General features: G+C 34.2%; 2 protein-coding genes across 2 annotated transcripts; both read left to right on the forward strand.

Moving 5' to 3' along the window:
- Positions 1–330: 330 nt before the first annotated feature.
- On the forward strand, positions 331–1055 carry LOC128039894 (uncharacterized). The gene is made up of 2 exons (XM_052628820.1): positions 331–428; positions 518–1055. The coding sequence occupies exons 1-2, from the start codon at positions 331–333 to the stop codon at positions 1053–1055; spliced, it is 636 nt and encodes a 211-aa protein (XP_052484780.1).
- A 42-nt stretch (positions 1056–1097) lies between these two features.
- LOC128039895 (uncharacterized) lies at positions 1098–1913 on the forward strand. The gene is made up of 3 exons (XM_052628821.1): positions 1098–1128; positions 1248–1417; positions 1581–1913. The coding sequence occupies exons 1-3, from the start codon at positions 1098–1100 to the stop codon at positions 1911–1913; spliced, it is 534 nt and encodes a 177-aa protein (XP_052484781.1).
- Positions 1914–23165: the final 21252 nt, after the last annotated feature.

The following is a 23165-nucleotide window of genomic DNA, read 5'->3' on the forward strand; positions in this document are numbered from 1 at the left end:
CTATGATGAGTGCACGAGGTATCCGCAGACGGGGTACTAGAGGCCGAGGTAGAGGCCGTAGAGGGGCTCGAGCTGAGTCATCGTCGTTAGACAGCATGCCGAATCTGGATACAAGCGAGATACTGGTTTCACCTGCTACAGAGACTGGGTCTCATGATCGCATGGCCAGGGACGACGCCTTATCCCAGGCTATGTTGAGGATATTAGAGAGGGTCATTGGGTCCAACACTGGATCTGGGGGCCGAGGGTCGATTATAGAACAACTCTGACCCAATGGGCTGAGTTATTCAGGGGTGTCACTAGAGTCACCCTAGCATGGCTGAGTACTAGATGGAGGCCACAGAAAGAATCATGGATGATCTAGACTTTACCCCTGAACAGAAATTGAAAGGGGCTGTTTCTTTGCTTCACGGTGAAGCATACCGATGGTGGCTGATCGTTAAGGAGGGCACTCAGGCCGAACGACTGACTTAGGATTTCTATAAGTCTGCTTTTCAAGGTAAATATGGGGGGCAAGCTACATTGATGCTAGAAGATGTGAGTTTCTAAATCTCACGCAAGGGAATCGTTCAGTGGTCGAGTATGAAGCCGAGTTTTTGAGATTGAGCTGCTATGTGCGAGGCATGGTGGCGACTGAATATGACCATTGTGTCCACTTCAAGGATGGACTTAGGGACAGTTTGAGAGTTCTGATAGCTCTACAGAGGGAGCGTGACTTTTCTGCACTGGTAGAGAAGGCGAGGATTGCCGAGGAAGCGAAGCGCGCTGAGCGCCAAAATTGGGATTATGAGAGAGGGAAGAATAAGAGGGATTCAGAGCCTTTAAGTTCTATGATGAGGCCTAAGAAAAAGGTCAGATCTGGTGGGTCAGTTAGAGTTGAGGCCCCTATTGCACGTACTGGGATCATGCTTTGTGGGTATTGTGGAAGACGCCATCCGGACGAATGTTGGAGGATGACTAGGGCTTGTTTAAGATGTGGGTCTATTAAGCACCGTGTTCGAGAGTGTCTGCTAAGGGCCGATCAGGTGCAAGCTGCGGGTTTTGGTACTGCATAGCCACCGGGGGTAGTTTAGCAGCCGCCTAGGGGTGGTAATGGTATGGGTCAGGGAAAGAGAGCACCGGGTAGAGGTACTAGACAGGCAAGGCGAGACATCCGACCCTAGTTTATGCTACTCATTGCTGAGAGGATAAAGATGCTTTGGACGTCATCATGGGTACATTTTTTATTTTTTATGTGCCTTACACAGCGTTGATAGATATAGGATCTACGTATTCCTATGTTGCCTGTTCTATTTCCGAAAACCTAGGGATTCCGGTTGAGAGTACTTCTAGTGAAGTGATTGTGCTAAGCCCACTGGGGCAATCTATTAGAGTTAGAAAAATGTACAGGGGTGTTTTTTTAGATGTTCAAGGGATGGTATTTCTGGCTGATTTAATGGAGCTTCTGTTTGGAGAGTTTGATATGATATTGGGGATAAACTAGTTGGTCAAGCATCGTGTCAATTTGGACTGTGCGACTGAGAGGGTCGTATTGAGAACTGAAGGGGGTAATGAAGTAGTTGTGATTGGGGGAACGTCAGAATTACTTGGCTAACGTGATCTCTGCATTGGTAGCTGAGAAACTGGTTCGCAAGGGATATGAGGCGTATTTAGCCTACGTAAGTGTTTTCGCTTCTGGGGACTCTACTATTAAGGATATCAGAATTATGAGGGATTTTTCGGACCTCTTTCTTGAGGAGCTACTGAGTTTACCTCTGAATCAGGAAGTGGAGTTTGGGATTGAGCTTCTCCCTGGTACAACTTTAGTATCTATCGCTCCCTATCGAATGGCACCGAAGGAGTTTACAGAGCTCAAGGCTCAAATTCAGGAGTTATTGGATTGTAGGTTTATCCGCCCTAGTGTGTCCCCGTAGGGAGCACCTGTACTGTTTGTTAAGAAAAAAGATGGATCCATGAGGATGTGTATCAACTACCGACAACTAAATAAGTTGACTATTAAGAAAAAATATCCACTTCCAAGGATTGATGATTTGTTTGACCAGTTTCAAGGGGCGTCTGTGTTCTCCAAAATTGACTTGAATTGAGGGTTAAGGAGGCTACGAGTTCCTAGTGATGCCATTTGGACTGACTAATGAACCGGTAGCTTTAATGGATCTGATAAACCGAGTGTTTTAGCCCTACCTGGACCGGTTTGTAGTGGTGTTCATCGATCACATATTGGTTTATTTGAGGACTGAGGACTGAAGTAACATTTCTGGGTCATGTGGTGTCTACTGAGGGGATTCGAGTCGAGCCTTAAAAAATTGAGGCTGTATTGGACTGTACCCCCTAAAAGAAAATTTCATTCTCGAAATTTTACCTAATCAGAACAAATGAGGATATTGTTGACGCATCGCATCATCAGGCTCCCACGTGGCCTCCTCAATGCTATGATTACGCCACAGAACCTTCACTAAGGGAATAGACTTTTTTTGAAGGACCTTTACATCACGCTCCAGAATCTGAGCCAGCTCCTCCTTGAAGGTCAAGTCTGGCCAACCTAAATCTCTTCAACAGACACAACATGCGTGGGATCAAAGCGGTAGCGCCTCAACATCGAGACATGAAAAACATCATAAATGCAGTCCAACTGCAGAGGTAACTCTAACTGATAAGCGACAAGTCCCACAGGTTTGAGAATGCGGTAAGGTCCAATAAACCGAAGGCTCAGCTTGCCCTTGCGGCTGAACCTCAGAACCTTTTTCCATGGCGAGACCTTGAGAAAAAATAAGTCCCCCACATAATAATCGATCTCACACCTCTTAAAATCCACATAGAATTTTTGCCTATCAGAAGCTGCTTTCAAACGATCTCGAATCAATCTAACCTTATCCTCTGTCTCAGAGACCAACTCAGGACCCAAAACACGTCGCTCGCCCAACTTTGTCCAACATAAATGAGTGCGACACTTACGACCATATGATGCCTCGTAAAGTGCCATCTGGATGCTAGACTGGAAGCTATTATTGTAGGCAAACTCCGCTAATAGCAAGCACTCCTCCCAACTACCTCGAAAATCAATAACACAGCTCCTCAACATGTCCTCCAATATTTGAATCACCCTCTCCGACTGACAATCTGTCTGAGGATGGAAAGTAGTACTGAAGTCTAATCTTGAACCCAGAGCCTCATGAAGCTTTTTCCAGAATCGAGACGTGAAACGAGGATCCAGATTAGAAATGATCGAGACAGGTACCCCATGCAGTCTTACTATTTTTGATATGTAGAAATTAGCTAATTTTAAAGAGAAAAGGCTGTCCTTACCGGAATGAAGTGAGCAGACTTGGTCAATCGATCCACGATAACCCAAACAGAATCCTTCTTAGTGGGTGTTAGTGGCAACCTACTAACGAAGTCCATCATTACTCGCTCCCATTTCCATAACGGTATCTTAACCGGCTGTAGCAAACCCGAAGGTAACTGATGCTCAGCCTTAACCTATTGACAAGTCAAACAGCGAGCAACAAAGTCGGTAACCTCACGTTTCAACCCTGGCCACCAGTACAATTCCCAAAGATCCCGGTACATCTTGTTCTCGCCTGGATGCATAGTATAGGGACTACCATGCGGCTCTCTCAGAATTGACTGCCTTAAAATCCTCATCATTCGGTACACAAATCTGACCGCGAAAACAAAGTACTCCATCACTGTTTATCCTAAAATCAGTAGTGCCACCATTCTCAACCTGACAAAAATGCAACCTGAGAGACTTATCCCCCAACTGTTTACCTCGAATCTGTTCAATCCATGTCGGTTTGACTTGAAGTTCTGCCAACAAACTTCAATTGTCAAGCGAACATCGCTCTAAGATCTGTCATAGCGCTATGACTCAACGCATCGGCCACCACATTGGCCTTGTCAGGATGGTACTCAATGGTACAATCATAATCCTTAAGCAGCTCAACCCATCTACGCTACCTAAGATTTAACTCCTAAGTGAGGAGATACTTGAGGCTCTTATGATTAGTGTAGATAATACACTTCTCACCATACAGATAATGCCTCCAGATTTTCAGTGTAAAGAATATGGTGGTCAACTTCAAATCGTACATTGGATAGGTCGCCTTGTATGTCTTAAGCTGACGAGACATATATGCAACCACCTTACCATCCTGCACCAACACACATCCCAAACCGACATGTGATGCATCACTATAAACCATGAAATCCTTTTCAGGTTCAGGCTGTACCAAAACAGGAGCCTCAGTTAATACAGTCTTAAGCTTCTCAAAGCTCTCTTATTACACATTAGTCTAGTTAAACGGTACACCTTTACATAACAGTTTAGTCAAGGGTGCTACGATCAGTGAAAATCCTTCCACAAATCGTTGGTAATAACCTGCCAGCCCCAAAAAGCTGCGGCTCTCAGACACATTCTTAGGCTGCTTCAGAAACTTGATTATTGTGAAAATATGACATAAATATCTGTCAACTTTAGTGGTTATGTGTTCTGGGAGTGTTTGGGAGGTCCTAAGTTCAAGCCTTCACTTGGGAAAATTTTGGTATCTTGAATGAATTAGGCCCGACTCTTGTTTAGTAGGCTTTTCTTTGATTGTTGGGTAAATTAAATCAGAATGGGCTTGCTGGTCTGGTGGTTAAATGGTGTGTTATTATGGTGGAGGTCTTGTGTTCGAATCCCTATGCAGGCAAATGTATTTTTTTTGCTTAGATTTCCGGATAGAGTTGTGTAATAGGGGGATTCTGACTAGTGGATGTGTAGTGGGAATTAGGGGAGAAAATTAACGGATTTTGGGGGTTATTGGGAATTTTTTCCCATAACCAAAATTTGACTCTCTTTTCCAAAAAAATTATGCCGTCTATTCTTCTCCCTATCCTCTTGCCAAAATTCTCTAAGTTTTTCCACCATTCTCTTCTTTTTCTTCTTCTTGATCTTTCTCTAATCCATTTATTTTCCTTCGTTTTCGCACGCGGTTAGTGCTCGATTAGTTTTGATAAGTGTTTCTCTTCGTTTCTGTCATGAATCTCTTAGCGACTAAAGTGGTAATGTTTTTTCTCTACGATTTGGGTGTAGGGGGAGGCTCGAACTGGTGAATTTAGTGTTTTCGTCTTAACAATAGTTAAACGGATGGTTATCGTTGGTGGTAAGTTGGGTTTCTGTTCGTTCTTAGTTGTCAATTCACTTGTAAATCCATTAAATTGATGTTGAGTGTCTTAATTATAGGCTTTGGAGTGCCCGGAGACTGTTTTAGCATTAAAAAAAACTAGGTGTGTACCCGAAACGCAAAAAAAAGGATTCGGAGAAAAGCTAAAATTGCTTGCTGTTTGGACAGCAGCAGTAGGCTAACTTTGAAAAAGCACCATAAATTATGGAAATCAAATTAGAGGATGAAAAAAAATATAAAATTAAATCTTAGTCTAGTTTCTAATAGAAGAAACGGTGTAAGTAACAGAGTTGTAAATCGTGAGGTATAATAAACTTTGTGAGATAAGTTTAGATTGAATCTGGGTTCCCCTCTTCTGAATTTGGAAAATCATAAAAAAATTGGAGAAAAATAATTAGGGGTTAAAATTTACATGTTTAAATTATCAATGAGTCTATTTTCAATAGAAACAAATAGAAGCATCATCCAAATTTTTTACTCAGAAATAATTAATTTTTCGCAAAAAAGGGATGAAGCTGTTAGACAGCAAAAAGGGGTAAGTTTGAAGATTTTACTGTACTTATTGGCTAAATCAAAAATTTTGAAAATTTTATGGTAGAAAGGTATTTGAGTATAGTTTTAAAGACATCAAACAGATCTTAATTCGGAATTTTGTAGCTCAAGATATAAATAATTTAGTAATAGTGATTCAAGTAGACAACTTTGAAGGAACATATAAGTAAATAGTGAAAACATATATGAATAATTAACTAGCACGAGTTACATTAAAAATGGATCGCGTGGCTAAGGCCAATTTGGGCCGAGTGGGCCATATGGGTGTGTGGGCCCATTTTTCTGAAAAGTTCTGTAAGGTTGCACGGGTCACCCAAGTCGACTATGGACCTATTGTAAGGTCGGTAAGCTTTACTTAAACCCCTATATGTGTGATCTTTCTGTCTGATTTCTATATTGAGCATGAGTTATGGTATCTAAATGTATGTACTATTAATTGCATAATGGCATGACATATTTTGTATGTTGCATTGCATCAGGGTGGGTTGATGATAGTTGGAGGAAGTGTCTGAAAGGCTATTAAGCCTGTTATCTGGTAGCTCAGCTGCAACTTTCTGATTATGTGTCGCATTTCCGTACAACTTGGTGTGTAGGGATGGGTGGGTTGATTTAATCCGCACATGGTGTGTAGGGTTGGACGGAGATGGTGTGTAGAGGTGGTGGGTAGGATTTTGATTTACTGTATTTGCATTCTGTATCTGATATGGGCCGAGGCCCTAATGTATTTCTGAGACTGTATCTGAATGGGCTAAGGCCCAAACTGATTCTGTGATGGGCACAGCCCTGCATCGTATCTAATCAATTCTATTGATTATTTGTATGCATGTTTTCTGTGGGGATTACACACTGAGTTTGCGAAAACTCACCCTTTCTCTGTTTAATTTGTACAGGTAATCCCCAAACTTGACAGGTCTGTGCAACGGAGGACTCGACGGTGATCACACGTAAAATTTAGACTGTTTTCTGTTAATGCCTAGAATTTATTACTCATTTGGGGTTTTTGATGTATCTTATGGACTGGTTGGCTTTAAATTTGAGACTTTATACTATTTTTTTTATGGATTTTCTTTTAAAACTGCAACTCCACAAAACAAGGTTTTTTTTTATAAAAACCAAGGTTTTTCGTAAATAGAAACGATTTTCCCTAAATTAATTGGTTACAAAAGCTTCCGCTAAGAGACAAGTTTTAAAGCAAATCAACTAGTTTTTTTTTCAAATGAAATAAAAGCTAACTTACTGTAACGATTTTAAAGCTCGATAATCTTGTCTTCAAATCCCTTTCCATGTGGCATCGCCAGATTCGGCTATAACGTCTAAAACGGAAGTCAACATAAAACAATTATTTCACCATTTAAGATTTTGTCAAGTATAATGGAAAATTTAAAAGAAAACAAGTGTACTTTATAAAAATCTAAAAAAACTGTACTTAATGATATTGAAAAATATTTTTTTGTCTGGTTATAAAAATGAATGTATTAATAAATGTAATAAATCCTGTAAAAATACAATATATCAAGATGAGATGAAATATAAGGTTAGAATATCGCCAATCATTTTGCATCGAGATTGAGAAAATACATGCAATTTAAATTTATTGAAGTTATTAAATGGATTATATTTTTGATAGAATTGCATGAACAAATTTTTCTCTGTTTGAATTTGTATGGAAAAATTTTGAATGTATGTAAAAAAATTAACTTAGTGGTGATAAAATCATAACATAATTTTAAATAAATAAACAATTGATCGAATTGAGATAGATAATAGGTTTAATTATTTAAAAATAGATGAATACTTTTGTATAAGTAATCACTATTAATTTTATAAGTAAATAATTACAATTTAGTTGGCCAAAAGTAACCAAAATATTAATTAATTATTAAAAGATTTAACAATTCAAAACATAAACATAAATAAATTAGACATAAATGAAATAAAAAGAGTTGGACATAAAACCAACATTTTAAGAACAATTAATCGAAAAATTATAAATAAAATAGATTAAAACATAAAGATAATTACATTAAGAAAATTTTAAAGAAAATTAATTAAAATTGAAATATGTTGATGTTTAAAACATAATTACAATTAATTTGGGCATAAATGAAAATAGTTTAATTGTTTTTAAAATAAAAATTTTAAAGAACAATAAATTAGAATACAATGATGAAACATAGATAATAATATAATTAAATATCAACAAGTATTCGGTATACTAGTAAGCCACTTTGTAATCTCAAAGAGAGGAAATAGATTCAGATCTTAGACATGACGTGGCTGGGAGTGGCAACCTAAACCTTGAACATGGATCATAATAGAATGAACACTTTGCAACAAACACTTCATTGAGAAAAAGAGCATCAATCTTGAAGATTGTTCAAAGGATAAAGTAGTGCAAGCAATCTAATGTCTACTGCCAAATTCATTGCACCATATGTTAAGAACGTTGTCCTAGAATTCTGCGCTCACATGAAGAAGGATATTGTTGATAAAGAGTCCAAGAATTATATAAAGGTCTATGTGAAATGAGAGTATTTTGACTTAATCCCTCTCTCATATGTAATTTACTGGCCATTTTTTAGCAGGAAGATGAACTTGTTACTAGTTGGAACAAAAATTTTGCAGTCCTAATTAGAAGAGTTTGAATAGGAATGGAGAAAAGTCCAAACCTGACAGGGTCCGAGCCGATCCGATCCAACAATGCAGGTTTGTTTTTCAAAAAAATTGAGTTTCAAGTCAAGTTTTTTTTTTTTTTGAAAATGGTCGGTGGGAAGGTCAAGATCAGTTTTAGTGTGAAATTGGCCTGCCCTGTGATATTTACGATGTTCCCTTCTTCTTCTTCTTCTTCTTCTTCTTCTTCTTCTTCTTCTTCTTTTAAAATTGAGGATTTATTCAAACTCAAATTTAAATTGTGGAGTATTACAATATTCTTTTTTTTTTCAAAAGCGCAATTATTTTATGAATGTATAAAAACTTAATCATTTATTTAGTTAATAATTTTTTTCACATAGGAAGAAAAATTCTAAATTTACCCTTCATTTAAAAAAATTTACGCATTGATTGATATTAATGATTGGAAATTATCATTATTGAATATGAAATCTATGAGTTTGTGTCATGTTCATGATATTGTATTTTAATTATTTTATATCATCCTTGGATTTATTAGGTCAAATATACCATTGAAGTCATAGTTGAAGTGATAAAGTTGTTTGTTAGCAAAAACGTTGTCTGTTTGTGTCACTTGTACGGGGGATTTCAAAATATTTTTATCTGCAACATCGCCTATCCCCTCCCAAATTTGCAATGATAACAAAAAATCTTATTTTTATCATAATCTCGACAAAATAACATATGGCTTATTACATAATCTACAAAAGATAAGCATCAATTATCTCATAACTACATCAACATATGATTTATTAGTTTATTTGGATGAAAATTGGAAATTAACAAGCACAATAACATTCATGGTGACCACCCGACATTCCTTTACAAATACCTCCTCTCTCACAATCAGCAATGCAGTAATTCCAACATTTTCCTTCTTTGTCAGGGTTATCATCTTCCCCAGGATTACATTTCCCAAGTTTAGGATGGTTATTACAACATTTCGATTTTGCATCTGGTTTAGCTACCGGCTCGCCTCCGTCTACATCTATAGATATTAAAATTTAAACAACCACATTAGTTATTATTTCGAAATCAATCTCCACTTCTAATTATGTTCCGTTAAAATAGCAAAGTCCTAATCTAAAGTTAATTTGATTACATCTTATATACATATTACCTTATATACATAGTATTATAGATTATTTACTAAACCTAATATTGTTTTAACATTTAAATCATTCTTTAAATATTTAAGATCTCGTTTGAATGAGATCTAACAATTTTGACCTATATAGTATTATTTGTTAACATCGATGCATTTTAAATACATTATCTAAGATGAATCATAGATTAAAAGCACACAATTTGAAATAAATTTAGAAGTATTAATTTAGTCTATCCGGGACACGAATTATTAATGCATGTGGGGAAAAAATATTTTGTAAAATATATCGAAGGTATATGCAAATATATATATACACTTACACATGGGTCCTGCACTATTGATATCATTGTAGAATGGTGAATTTTGATCAGTGATTGGACTATCAATGTATATTTGCATATCGGACATCACTAAAGTCAAGTAAATCTGCAACATTAGAAATGGGAAGAAAAGCTTAAGGATAGTCATTGTTAGGGTAAACTGAAATGTTAAATTAATTTTTTGTAAAATATTTAAGAACCCATGCCCAATAACAATGTAAAAAATAGGTCAAGTTGAGATTTAAAACGGAAGTTAATATAAGACAATTAATTCAAAATTTAAGATTTTTCAAGTATAACGGAAAATTTAAAGAAAAGTGTACTTAATGATATTGAAAAAATTGTTTGGTTATAAAATTAACCTATTAATAAATTTAATAAATCCTTTAAAATATAAGATATCAATAAGGGATGAAACATTATGTTAGAATCTCTGTCAATCATTTTGCATTGAGATTGAGATAATACATGCAATTTAAATTTATTGATGTTATTAAACAAGATATTTTTTTGATAGAATTGCATGGACAATTGTATTCTCTGTTTGAAGTTGTATGGACAAAATTTTGAATGCATGTAAAAAATTTTAAAACCAGTGGTGATAAAATCATAACATAATTCCAAATAAATAAACAATTGATCGAATTGATATAGATTGTATGTTTGATTGTTTAAAAAAATAGGTGAATACTTTTTGCATAAGTAATCACTATTATTTTTGGCAAGTAAATAATTACAATTTAGTTTGTCAAAAGTAACCAAAATAAATAAATAAATTAGCAAAAATATTTAACAATTCAAAACATAAACATAAAGAACAATGAAATAAAAATAGTTGGACATAAACCAACATTTTAAGAACAATTAATCGAAACATTATAAATAAAATTGATTAAAATATAAAGATAATTACATTAAGCAAATTTTCAAGAACAATTAATTAAAAATTAAAATATGTTGGTTTTTAAAACATAATTACAATTAATTTGGGCATAAATGAATACAACTTAATTGTTTTTAAAAGCAAAATTTGAAGAACAATAAATTAGAATACGATGATGAAACATAGATAATAATATAATTAAATATCAACAAGTATACTAGTAAGACACTTTGTAATCTCAAAGAGAGAAAGTAGATTCGGATCTTGGAGATGACATTGCTGGGAGTGAAACCTAAACCCTGAACATGGGCCACAATAGAATGAACACTTTGCAATAGACACTTGATTGAGGAAAAGAACATCGATTTTGAAGACTGTTCAAAGGATAAAGTAGTGTAAGAAATCTAATGTCTACTACCAAATTCATTGCACCATATGTTAAGAACGTTGTCCTAGAGTTCTACGCTCACTTGAAGAAGGATATTGTTGATAAAGAGTCCAAGAATTATATAAAGGTCTCTGTGAGAAGAGTATTTTGACTTTAATCTCTCTCATGTGTGATTTCCTGTCCATTTTTTAGCAGGAAGATGAACTTGTTACTAGCTGGGACAAAAATTTTACAGTCCTAACTAGAGGAGTTTGAATAGGGATGAAAAAAACCCAAAACTGATGTCACATCCCTAAAATTGGGTTAAAAGAAATTAGGTTAGTGAAACTTAGGGTGGTCACATTCTGATTTTTGAGTTAAGATTGTGGAATTATGTTAAGTGGGTTAATTTGGTTTAGTGGCTAGGTGTTGGGGTTATGTGTGTGAGGTTCTAGGTTTCAATCATGTTCTATGAATTTTGTTAATTTTTGTCTCAACCCCTTTGTTTGGGCTCTTCTAGCTTTTCTTTAATTTTAAGAAGCTATTGACATGAACTAGATGGTTTAGTGGTAAGATTTTAACTTACCCAAGGGACCTATGTTTGAATCTTATGTGTACAAAGCAGAAAATATTTTTATGTTTCCCTTATATTGTGTCAAATTCAAATTCTAGGAAAAATTGATTTGGATAAAAAAAAAACAGTTTTAGTGGGATTTTATTTTTTTTGAAAAATTATCCCTCAATTCCCACGTTCAGTTTTTTTCTCTCCACTCTCCATCTTTCTGTTCTTTTATTTTTGTTACTAAAAATTTTACTTTTTTGTTTCTCTCCTCTACTCCTTACGTTTTTGTTTCCCTCCTCTACTTCTTCTCTTAATTTTTTTTATTTATTATTTATTTTTCTTCTTGCTTATTTTGCTTGTCAAATTTTGCTAATTGGCTTCTCAAAATTTGCTACACCAATTTTTTTTGTCGGCATTCTTCTAAAATTGTACACCTATTAGCCTTTAAAATTGCAACTTTAGATTTCCTTAGTGCTTTATAATTATTTCTACCTTTGTTGTTCACTAAATCTTTGTATTGATAAGCATCCAAATTATATTGCTCTTTTGCTGCCAAAGTCTTCATTAATAGCCTCAAATTTTGGGTCAATTTATGTCCAATTTTTACCTCCAAAATAATTGCTGCAATTTTTTTTTCCATTCTTGCGATAGCTCCCTCAATTTAACCATTCAATTATCGCATTGCTACATTGTTTTTTGACTGGGTAGCGACTGTTTTTTTATATTGTTATTTGATGGGCATTCGATTATATTTTTGTTGCATCGTTTTAGATGTTCGATAGGTTCTAGAGGGTGCTGATTTAAATCCGAAACGTTGGAGTGTTTGATTGTGGAGTAGTGCTCTTTAGATTGCATTTTCAGGTGTGGGGCTTAATCTTATGTGAGTTGTATGTGTGGACACTAACCTTATGCTCTACGAACCCTATGTACAAACTACTTAAAAAGTGATCAACGAACCATGTGTGTTTATAACCCAAAACCACCGCGTATAACCTAAAATTCTGGAAAAACAACAAGAGAAAAAATGAAAACAAAATTGTTTAGTGTCACACAGCTGTGTGGCAGGCTGTGTGGGGGTACACGGGTGTGTGCGATTACACGGACTGGTCACCTGGGCCGTGTGAAACCACACGGATGTGTGGCCCATTTTATTGAAATTTTCATTTAAGCCTGATTTAATTTGTAGTTTGTAATTGGACCCTCCGTGAGGTCCAGTTTGCTTAAAAAGATCCGAAGTGAGATATAAGTGTTGATATGTTCGATAAGTGAGTTACATGTATATTATATGTGTCGACAATTTTTGAAAGCACTACTATTCTGTAAAGCATATGTGACATTTGTATTTTGCTATTTGTTCTGATATGATATCTGATTCGACTATGTGATATGTACATATGTTATTATGATTTTCCACTTGTATTGGGGTGGGTTTTGGATATGATGGAGGAAATATTTTCTGTCAGTTTTATTGCAATTTTTGTCGGTTAAACTGTAATATCTATCTGGCAGCTCAACTGCACTATTATGAGTGGCATACCCCCACGACCCGGTGTGATTGGATGGATGGACTCTTGTAATCCTATTTGGTGTGATTGGTTGGATGGAGTTGGTGTGTAGCAGATGAGGGTAGGATCTGTGATTGCATCTATATCAGAATTTGCGTTTGTATTTCTATCTAAATGTAATTGTGTGTTTGAATCTGAATATGCGTCTGTATCCGATTATGAATTACATCTGATTCTGTATAAGAGGATGTGATTGAGATTTTTATTTTGAAATTATGAATTTCGTTCTGGTATATGATTATGAAAATATGATATTCCGATTTGACATATGTTTCTAGTAATGTGTACGTTATAAGTACAATTTTTTTGATGGTATTTACATTTGTGTTTGTTATAAGTATTTAATTTTTGTGGGCCGAGTCACACACTTGACTTCTAGCTCACCCATTTGTTTTATACGTTTCAGGTGACTTTCAGACTTAGGACTTGGCGATGATTCCGGAGCTCGGTTCACACATTTTGGTTTAAGTATGTTTCGAATTTTAATTTCAAACTTTACAGCCTGTAAAAATAGAATGTCGATAATTGAAAAAAAAGAGAGAGAAATAGAACACACAGATTTTACGTGGAAACCCTTTTGGGAAAAAATCATGAGCAGAGAAGAAGAAATTCCACTATGTCGAATTCAAATGATTACAAGGAGTATAGACTGCATCTATTTATAGGTTTAGAAAACCTTATTATAATCAACATCTAATAGAAGTAAAACAGTAAGGTTGAAACACCTTATTCAAATCAATATCAAACAGAGGAAGTAAACCTCGACCTTCGCCCTCGTGGATCCCCTATCTTGCTACTTGTATTTTATTTTAATAAGAATTTGGGTCGCAACTCTAACAAAGTCTTTCGGACTTTAATTTGTTTTCAGACGGTAACTTTTGGTTTTGATATTTATTTTCATGAACGTACTTTTTATAACTTGTAATTATACCCAAGGTGACATAACTGATGGGATTATATTATTTTAAGAGATAAGAAATTCTTAAAGTATTTTTCTGCTGCAAGGTTTGGAAATTAATTACGATGCTTACAACTCAATTGGTTAAATATTTGGAATTGTTTTTACAAAATTAATAAAACAAGGCTTTCGTCAAATTGCTCATATGCGATCTGTTGAATACTTGTGTTTTTGATAAATTAAATAACTTTATTACTTTAGAAATAAAACTAAGATTCACATAAGTTAATGAACAATGTTTTTACGAATATTGTAACATTCATAATCCGGCCTTAACATCTAAGCCGAGTTTGGGGTGTTAAAACTAACAGGATCCGAGCCAATCTGGTCCAACAAGGTAGGGTTTTTTCAGAAAAATCGAGTTTTGAGTCAAATTTATTTTAGAAAATGTACGGTGGGTAGGTCGAGATCAGGTTTAGCATGAAATTGGCCCTTATTGTCATATTTACGAAGTTTCCTTTCAATGTATTTAATATTAATTAGATTAAAAATCCAAAAAAAAAATTGTTACTACAAGCATCATTTTGACTTCCTTTACTCCTATTTTACACTAGTTTCTTTCTCTCTTTTTTTTTCTTTTTTTCCCAAGTCTCCTCTCCTTTTATTTTCATTCCTTAGTTATTCTATGGTGTAAATCACTATACGTATTTAAATAAAATAGGATAAAATAAATAATTAGTTAATATAGTAAAAATAATAATATTTAAATAAAATAATAATAGTATTAATAATTGGGGAATTAGTAAAAATTAATAGAGAATAATTTGGAATAGTGGTTAAAGTAGAGGTTAAATGTGTAAATTAAGACTAGTTGTTAAAAAGGGAGTTTTTAGAACAAGGGAGAAATAGGAGAGGACTTAGAGGGTAAATAGCCCAATTTTAAAAAAAGTTAGTTTGCTCACTTTCCTTTCCAATTTCTCTCCATGCTTTTTCATTTTAAAATTTTGTTAAATCTAGATTGGAAAATTTTCTCTCAAAAATTTTTGCATCTTTAATATTTTTTTGGCATCCAAACACCCCCTATTCATTTAATTTTGCAAGAAAATCACTCTTTTTTCTCTAATTTCTCACCTAAACTTAGCTTCTTTTTTTTTTTTGCTCAATGGTGCAAATTCGTGGAGGTTTTCAAACTAAAGGTAAATCTATTGTTTTCTTATGTATTAAATTTCTATTAGGTGTTTTTAGTTTGAATTTTCATAGGTCTAAGCAAGAAAATTGAATATCCATGGTTTTAAAGCTATCTTTTGCATAAAATGGTGAATCTAATAATAAAGAGCTAATAGATGTTTTAAAATGATTTTTAGTATATTTTTACGAGATTAAGAGATTTACAAATTCAATTTATCAAAATCTTTAAGTAATTGCATGAATTAGATGGTTGTCTTTTGAGAATGAGGATGAACAGTGGTTTTTCGAAAAAAGTGTGTCTAATAAAATTGAGTTGAATTATTGGTCTAAATTTATAATTAGGCACAATTTAGGGGGTTAGGAGGTAGAATTAAGGATTTAATTAAGTTAAAAAGAAGAAATTAAGCGAAATAGATTATATGAAATAAGTCGAATAAGTATGTGTGAGTGGAAAGTCGTTGTATGAACACAAAGAGATAAGTTAGATTGTTTTTGAATGCTTAGTAATATGTATATTTTTTTGTGAAGCTGAAAACGTTGGTGGAGCCTCAACAAATCGGGATAAGGGCAAGCATAAAGTTGTCTAGTTTAATGAACCGTGGTGAGCTACGGGTGAGTGCATTTGTATGTTGTATTTTAGTATGAATTGCGAGATCTAGAGAGTCGAAGTGAGGCTTGCGAACCCCCACTTATGGTATGCGAATCTTGACTTTTTCCTGGTGTGTATTCTGGCATTTTTTTTTTGAATTGTTGAGTATCCATGTTGTGCAAATTTAAAAGGTATGTGTGTATATATAATATATACGTATAGGGGTTTTGTTAAATATATATGGGTTTTGGTGTTATATATATAATATATATTTATGTGCATAGGTGTTATATGTATAATATATTTGTGTGGGTCATTATATACATAGTACAAATATATGTGTGGTTCTGCTATACATAATATATATGTGTGGTTTTATTATATATAATATATATGCAGTTATAAGTTTTGTATTATCTAATATATATAAATGTATATGAGACTTTTACTGTATGCTAAAGTTGATGTGGCAAAGGTCACTAAATAGGTATGTATATATATGTAATATATATTAGTATATGGTTATGTAGTACTTGTGAATGGACATAAAATAAATAATAAAATGCGGACTTTTATAACATGTGAATTCTATTGATAGTGCACATTTATGCATGCATAAACCTGTAAGTGAATTATGAGTTTTATGATATTGTAAGTTCTAATTAGTGCAAAATTATATTATTGTGAAATGCTAAGTGCAAGCTCAACAGTAGTGCGAGCCAATTATATTTTGTAATAAAATGTGATTAATTAGATATATTGGCAATGTGAAAACTTGAAACCGTTAGATATCATTGGCATGCCATAGGATTGTGAGTACTTACCTCTTTTATTATGTGTTGGGCATTGTGACCTAGAGATAGCGTTAGAGAGATAAGGGAATGTCGAGCATATCTCTATTCACCGTAGATAGCATGGTGTGTTTGAAGAGTGTGAGCATACGTGCTACACTTACATAGAGATAGTGTATGACTTTATGAGTTATGTGGTGTGTTTTAGAGTTTTGTTTATCCAATGAGTACATAATTTGACTATGTTTCATATTCACGAATTGTCAATATATAACTGTATTGAGTATGTAATTTGTGTTATATGTGATTTGTTAAAGCATGTTTAAATCCTAACATGTTTTGTCTGTATATTTGTTTTGCATGCATGTGCATTCACTGAGCTTCTCCAAGCTCACACTCCTTCTTCTACCTTGCAGATAAATAGTTCGTGGGTTTCCGAGGAAGGTGACAAATCGGTGATCCATTATAAGACATTTTTTTAGAGTATGTGGGTTAAGATTTTAAACTTCGAAGTGAAGGCAATGTGGGTCGTTTTAAGGGTTTACTACTAGAATTAGACTTGGACTTTTTAAATAAAATTTTCAACGGGTTGTAAATGGGCATTACAGATTGTTTAACTTTGGGATTTTTGAACATTATAATTGCTTGCTTGATTGCTAATATAAATGTTTTAATTATTTCATTAATGTGATGATAATTAAATGAACTAACAAGTTTTTGCAGCTAAGGGAGACCGTCGAGTATTAAGGTATGCCCTATATCTTCTGATTGTGTGAATGAAATGATTAATTTAGAAAAGTATGCACTTAGGTCTAATTTCCTATATGAAATATTTTGCAATTGTATGGTGTGTACGGTTTGTTGGTATGGTTCATAAAGTTTTAAATAGAGAGTCACCTCGATGGCTAATGTGAAATTTGAAATTTGAGTTAGACTATTCTGGTCAGGTTTGGGGTGTCACACTTAATGGTATCAGAGCCAGGTTTATAAAAACCCAGGCGGAGCCAGAGTTTTTGACAAATTAGTATTTTTCGAAAACATAAATACGTTGATTTTAAAATTAAAAAAATGGAAATGTTTAAACCTGTTTGACAAAAATAACCTTGTATGAAAATTAGTTGTAAATGGGGTAGGAACGGGAACAATTGCCTTCTTTGAAAGTGTTCTATTAAAAAATTACCTTGGATCACTTGCACTTCTCACCTTTCCGTTTTATTTAAGTTTATGTAAAAAGTAGATAGAAAGCCTCCTAGACACGGGCGTTCGGTTGCTAATGCACAGATGGAACTAGCCTTCGGGCAACTTTCACCTAAAACTAGTTTCGAGCCCTTGGTTTAAGCAATGATTGGGGCATTTTAGAGGATAGCTGGTTGGAACCCTGTCGTAGTTGCTAGAGGGTTGCCACTCGAATGACTCTGAGCTTTAATTGGTAAAGAATTCCGAGGAGCCAAAGGAGCTGATCCAACCATTGCTAAATGTTGGTTGGAGAGTGTTGAAAGGATCCTTGAGCAGATAAGATGCTCAGATGAGGAGAAGTTAGGATGCACTGTATCCCAACTAAAGGGTGAAGCCCATCGCTGGTGGAATACAATAAAAAGAGGGACCACTCCTGATCATCTGACTTGGGAGTTCTTTTTGGAGTCCTTCCGAAAGAAGTACTTGGGAGAGCAGTACCTGGATGCTAGAAAGAGGGAGTTTTTGGATCTGGTCCAGGGAAATATATCTGTGGCTAAGTACGAGTCTGAGTTTGTGTGGCTTAGTAGTATGCTCTGGAGATGGTGTTCTTTGAGAATGAAAGGTGTAAAGGTTTCGATTTGGGCTAAATCGGGACATTCGTGTATATCTTGTAGCATAGAGCAGTGAGGTCTTCGATGATTTGGTGGAGAAGGTTAAGGCAGTAAAGGAGATGTTGATCAAGCCACTGAGACCGGTAGTATATGAGTCCAAGAAGAGGGGTTCCGATTGGTCAGGATCGTCTGGAAGGCCAAGGCTAAAAAGCTGATGAGTAAAGGTTGCGAAACTTACCTAGCCTATGTACTGAATTCGGGAAGTAAATATTTGAAGGTTCAGGATATTCGTACCGCGAGGGATTTTCCTGATGTGTTTCCATAGGAGCTACCCGGTTTGTCGCCAGATCTAGAAGTTGAGTTCGATATTGAAGTTTATCTTGGTATTGCACTGATGTCCATTGCAACTTAGTGCATGGCACCAAAAGAACTCAATGAGCTAAAGATCAAGTTACAAGAATTATTAGATTGAGTGTTTATTCAACTGAGTGTATCGCCTAGAGGTGTGCCGATGTTGTTTATAAAGAAGAAATATTGTACCTTGAGGCTATGTATCGATTATCGATAGGTGAACAAGTTAACAATCAAGAACAAGTATCTGCTACCTCAGATTGATGACTTATTTGATCAATTCAGGGGAGCAACGATGTTTTCATAGATCGATTTGAGGTCTGGGTATTATCCGCTCAAGGTGAAAGAGGTTGATATCCTAAAAACTACGTTTAGGACTCAGTATGGGCATTACAAGTTTTTGGTTATGATGTTTGGGTTGATGAACACACCTACAACATTCATGGACCTAATGAATCAGGTTTACCACTCGTATCTGGATCAATTTGTAGGTTTCTTTATAGATGACATTTTCATGTATTCCCAAATCGAAGATGATCATGATGCACATCTATAGATTGTTCTTCAGATTCTGCATGAGAAGCAGTTGTATGTGAAGCTGAGTAAGTGCGAGTTCTGGCTTCAAGAAGGGATGTTTCTTGGTCATGTGGTATCTTCTGAGGGGATCCGTGTTGACCCAAAGAAGGTCGAGGCTATTCTAGAATGGAAGAAGCCAAGGAATGTTATTAAGGTCTGAATTTTTATGGGATTAGTTGGTTATTACTGTAGATTTGTTGAAGGGTTCTCCATCATGGTTGCACCCTTAATGAAGCTACTTCAGAAGAATGTGTCATTTGAGTGGACCGAGGAGAGGCATAAGTGCTTTAACAACCTTAAGATAGTGTTGACTGAGGTGCCAGTGTTGGTTTAACTAGAGTCGAGGAAATAATATGTGGTTTACAATGATGCGTCGTATACGGGAATCGAGTTTGCTTTGATGTAGGATAGAAAGGTGGTAGCATATGCTTCGAGGCAGTTGAGGCCACATGAACGTAATTACCCAACCTAGAATTTGGAGTTGGCTACTATGGTCTTTACGCTCAAGATTTGACATCACTATCTGTGTGGTGAGAGGTGTGTTATCTACACCGATCATAAGAGTCTTAAGTATCTCTTATCCCATAAAAAGTTAAACTTGAGACAGAGGCGTTGGATTGAGCTGCTGAAAGATTATGACTGTAACACCCTATACCTAACCCGGTCGCCAGGTCCGGATATTAGGACTCTACACCACTGTCATGTATCATTTACTTAGCAAATAATTTCACAAATAATCAATTGTCACCTTTATTGAATCATACATATGACTTATAGCCATACAACCACTTCTTATCATTAAAACATCCTTACATACACTAAGGGTATTAATAATAATAATCAAACCTACAAATGGGCCAAATTACAAAATTTCCAAAACTTTTACGTAGGTACCGATACTGCCTCAAGGATATCGATATTTTCCTTAAGTGGTACTGATACCAAATTTGCATTCTATTTCTCTCCAAATTTCAAAATGTCAGAAATTATTGGTATCTTTTGCAAGGTATCGATAAAAACTTACCCCCGAGTATTGACGGGTTGAGGTATCGATACCAATTCTCCATTCTGTTTTCCTGAAATTTTGAAAAGATATAAAGATATCGTTTTTAAGGCCCTGAAATTGATACCTCTGCTCCAGGTTACCAAAGTTGTAATATCCCGAAAATTACTACAGTAAGAAAGTAGGTATACTTGATATAGTAAAATAAGGAAATAAAGTGACAAAAAGGAAATTTTTGATTTATGTCAACATTGGGAAGTATTGCTGCCCAGGAGTAAATATTTAAAATTTGAGAGGTTAAAGTGTAAATATGAAAAAGTTGAAGATTAATTGTGCAAATATTTTAAGGGTGGAATGATCTAGAAACTAAGAAAAATGGATGAATTAGACCAAATTGAATAAGTGAAGAATTATGAGGGACTAAATCATAATTTTACCAAATTAAGTGATGACTCAAGGATGGAATTTTAAAATATCATGAAGGGCAAAATGGTCAATTATAAGGAGAGAGAAATCTAGAAGGCAATGATGATGTTGGAGATATTTTAGATAAATAAATAAATAAATATTAGTTTATAATATTTGATTTGATTTTTTAATGATATTTTATTATTTTATTTAGTATATATATATGTGGAAAGAAAGAAAAAAAAAAGCCACCAGCCCACCATTTTTCCCATGCACCAACGTGAGAAGATGAGAGAAAGAAAGAAAGTTTTGCTTTCTTTACAATTTTCTTCTTTCACCAAATACTCACCATTTTCACTTAGAAATCAAAAGAATTTTCATATCCACCAAGAGAGAAAGATAACAAGGAGACTATGGGGAGCTAAAATATCAAGTTAGATTCAAGAAATAGAAGCTGGAGGAGAGAGAAAATCAAGTTAAAGTTTGAAACTAATAGAACAATGTAAGAACATCAAGATTTCAATACATTTTTAAGTTTGATATTATTGAAAAAGCATGGAAATGATGATATAGTAGAGTATTCTTATATAAGGTCATATGTTCTTGATATATTAGTGAAGTGAAAGTGATGGGAAATATTATAGAGAAAGGGAATAAGGGAGTTATAAACTTAGTAATCAGCATCTTGCACTAAAACAGTTTTGGACAGGAGCAGTAGATAAAATTTGAAAAATCACCATAAATTGTGGAAATCGAATTAAGGATGAAAAAAATATGGAATTAAATCTTATTGAGTCTAGTTTCTCATAGAAGAAACGCTGTAAGTAATAGAATTGTAAATCATGAGATATATTAAATTTTGTGAGACAAGGTCTAAATGATTTTGGGTTCCTCTATTCTGACTTTGGAAAATAATAAAAAATTGGATAAAAATAATTATGGGCTTAAATTTATATTTTTAAATCCTTAATAAGTCTATTTTCAATATAAATAAACGGTAACATCATCCGAATCCCGTACAAGGAGATAATTAATTTTCAGTGAAAAAGGATCAAAACTGTAAGATAGCAGAACATGGATGACTTTAAAGAATAAAATGTACTTATTGGCTAAACCAAAAATTTTGAAAATTTTATGGTAATATGATATGTGAGCCTATTTTCATATAAAATTAATGGATCTCAATTCAGAGTTTTGTAGCTTAAGATATAATTAATTTAGTGACCATGACTCAAGTGAACAGCTTGTTATGAGTAAACAAGTAAATAGTGGTATTATGTATATACCAATGATGTGGAATGGAGAGGAGGAGGAGGAAAATATATTTGAATATTCAAATAATATGAGATCATTTTAAAATATTTAATTTACATGTTTTAAGTTCAGGACTAAATTGAACAAATGTGAAACTTTAAGGGTAAATTTGTAAAATGTCAAAAGTTACCAAATTGCATGAAATGAATTGTTTTATTATTTAAATTAATAAATTGAATGAAGTATTAATTTAGATCAAGATTGGGTAAAATTTGAGGAAAATAGAAAATTACCAAAATGTCTCTAAATTTTGGTATTTACGTAATTTAGTCTGTAAGTTCGTATGAACTATATTCAGTATAATTTTAATTAAAGTGAATATTATTTGGTGATGAATATTATATAAATATGTGTTTTATTATTGAAATTTAATTATTTTTGGTAATATGTATAATTATTAGATGTATTGAAATGATTATTGAAAGCTCGATTGCGTTGGAGGCTTGTTAGAGATATATTACACTATCCATTAATTCTATCGGTAATTTTGGATGATTTGATTCTGGTAATAATGGCATGTATAAGTTAAATTGGCCAACGTTAGCTCATGAATGTTTTGATTTTGATTGGTTATAAAAATGAATGCTTGATGAAATGAAACGTCTGTAAATTAATTTGTAAACTCCGGTAATGCTCTATAACCTTATTCTGGCGATGGATACGGGTTAGGGGTGTTACAAAAGTTCTACACATGCAAGCATTAAAACCATTCAACTTAATCCCTAAACATCATGCTTCATTGACCTAGTCAAATAAGCACCAAAATGTCTAAAACAGTAGTCCAAATACCACGTTCAAGTTCACATGCTTTCAAACATAAACTAAAAGCAAATAGCCCAAAAATGACTTTTTTAAATCAATATAAAGTCTACCACATTACCTTAAAGTCCCATATAATAATTAAATCAAATAAACCTACTCTAGCAACTAAAAGAATGGCTTGAATCAATTCCTTGAAGGCCACACCGCTCACATCAGGATCGCAACTACTCTGCAAAGGTTAAAAATGGAGTGGGTGAGCTTAACAAGCTCAGTGAATGCTCAGAATAACCACTACGTAAATAATCCATC

The sequence above is a fragment of the Gossypium raimondii genome, chromosome 3 (assembly GCF_025698545.1).
Source record: "Gossypium raimondii isolate GPD5lz chromosome 3, ASM2569854v1, whole genome shotgun sequence".
Lineage (NCBI taxonomy): Eukaryota > Viridiplantae > Streptophyta > Magnoliopsida > Malvales > Malvaceae > Gossypium > Gossypium raimondii.

Bases quoted from the DNA above. Each gene is read 5' to 3' on its own strand.
- LOC128039895 (XM_052628821.1), top strand. From the start codon at position 1,098: ATGGGTCAGGGAAAGAGAGCACCGGGTAGAG. The intron at 1,129-1,247 runs GTACTAGACAGG...TGCCTTACACAG, and splicing joins AAAGAGAGCACCGGGTAGAG to CGTTGATAGATATAGGATCT. The intron at 1,418-1,580 runs GTATTTCTGGCT...GGGGAACGTCAG, and splicing joins TTTTAGATGTTCAAGGGATG to AATTACTTGGCTAACGTGAT.
- LOC128039894 (XM_052628820.1), top strand. From the start codon at position 331: ATGGAGGCCACAGAAAGAATCATGGATGATCTAGACTTTACCCCTGAA. The intron at 429-517 runs GTGGCTGATCGT...ATGGGGGGCAAG, and splicing joins CACGGTGAAGCATACCGATG to CTACATTGATGCTAGAAGAT.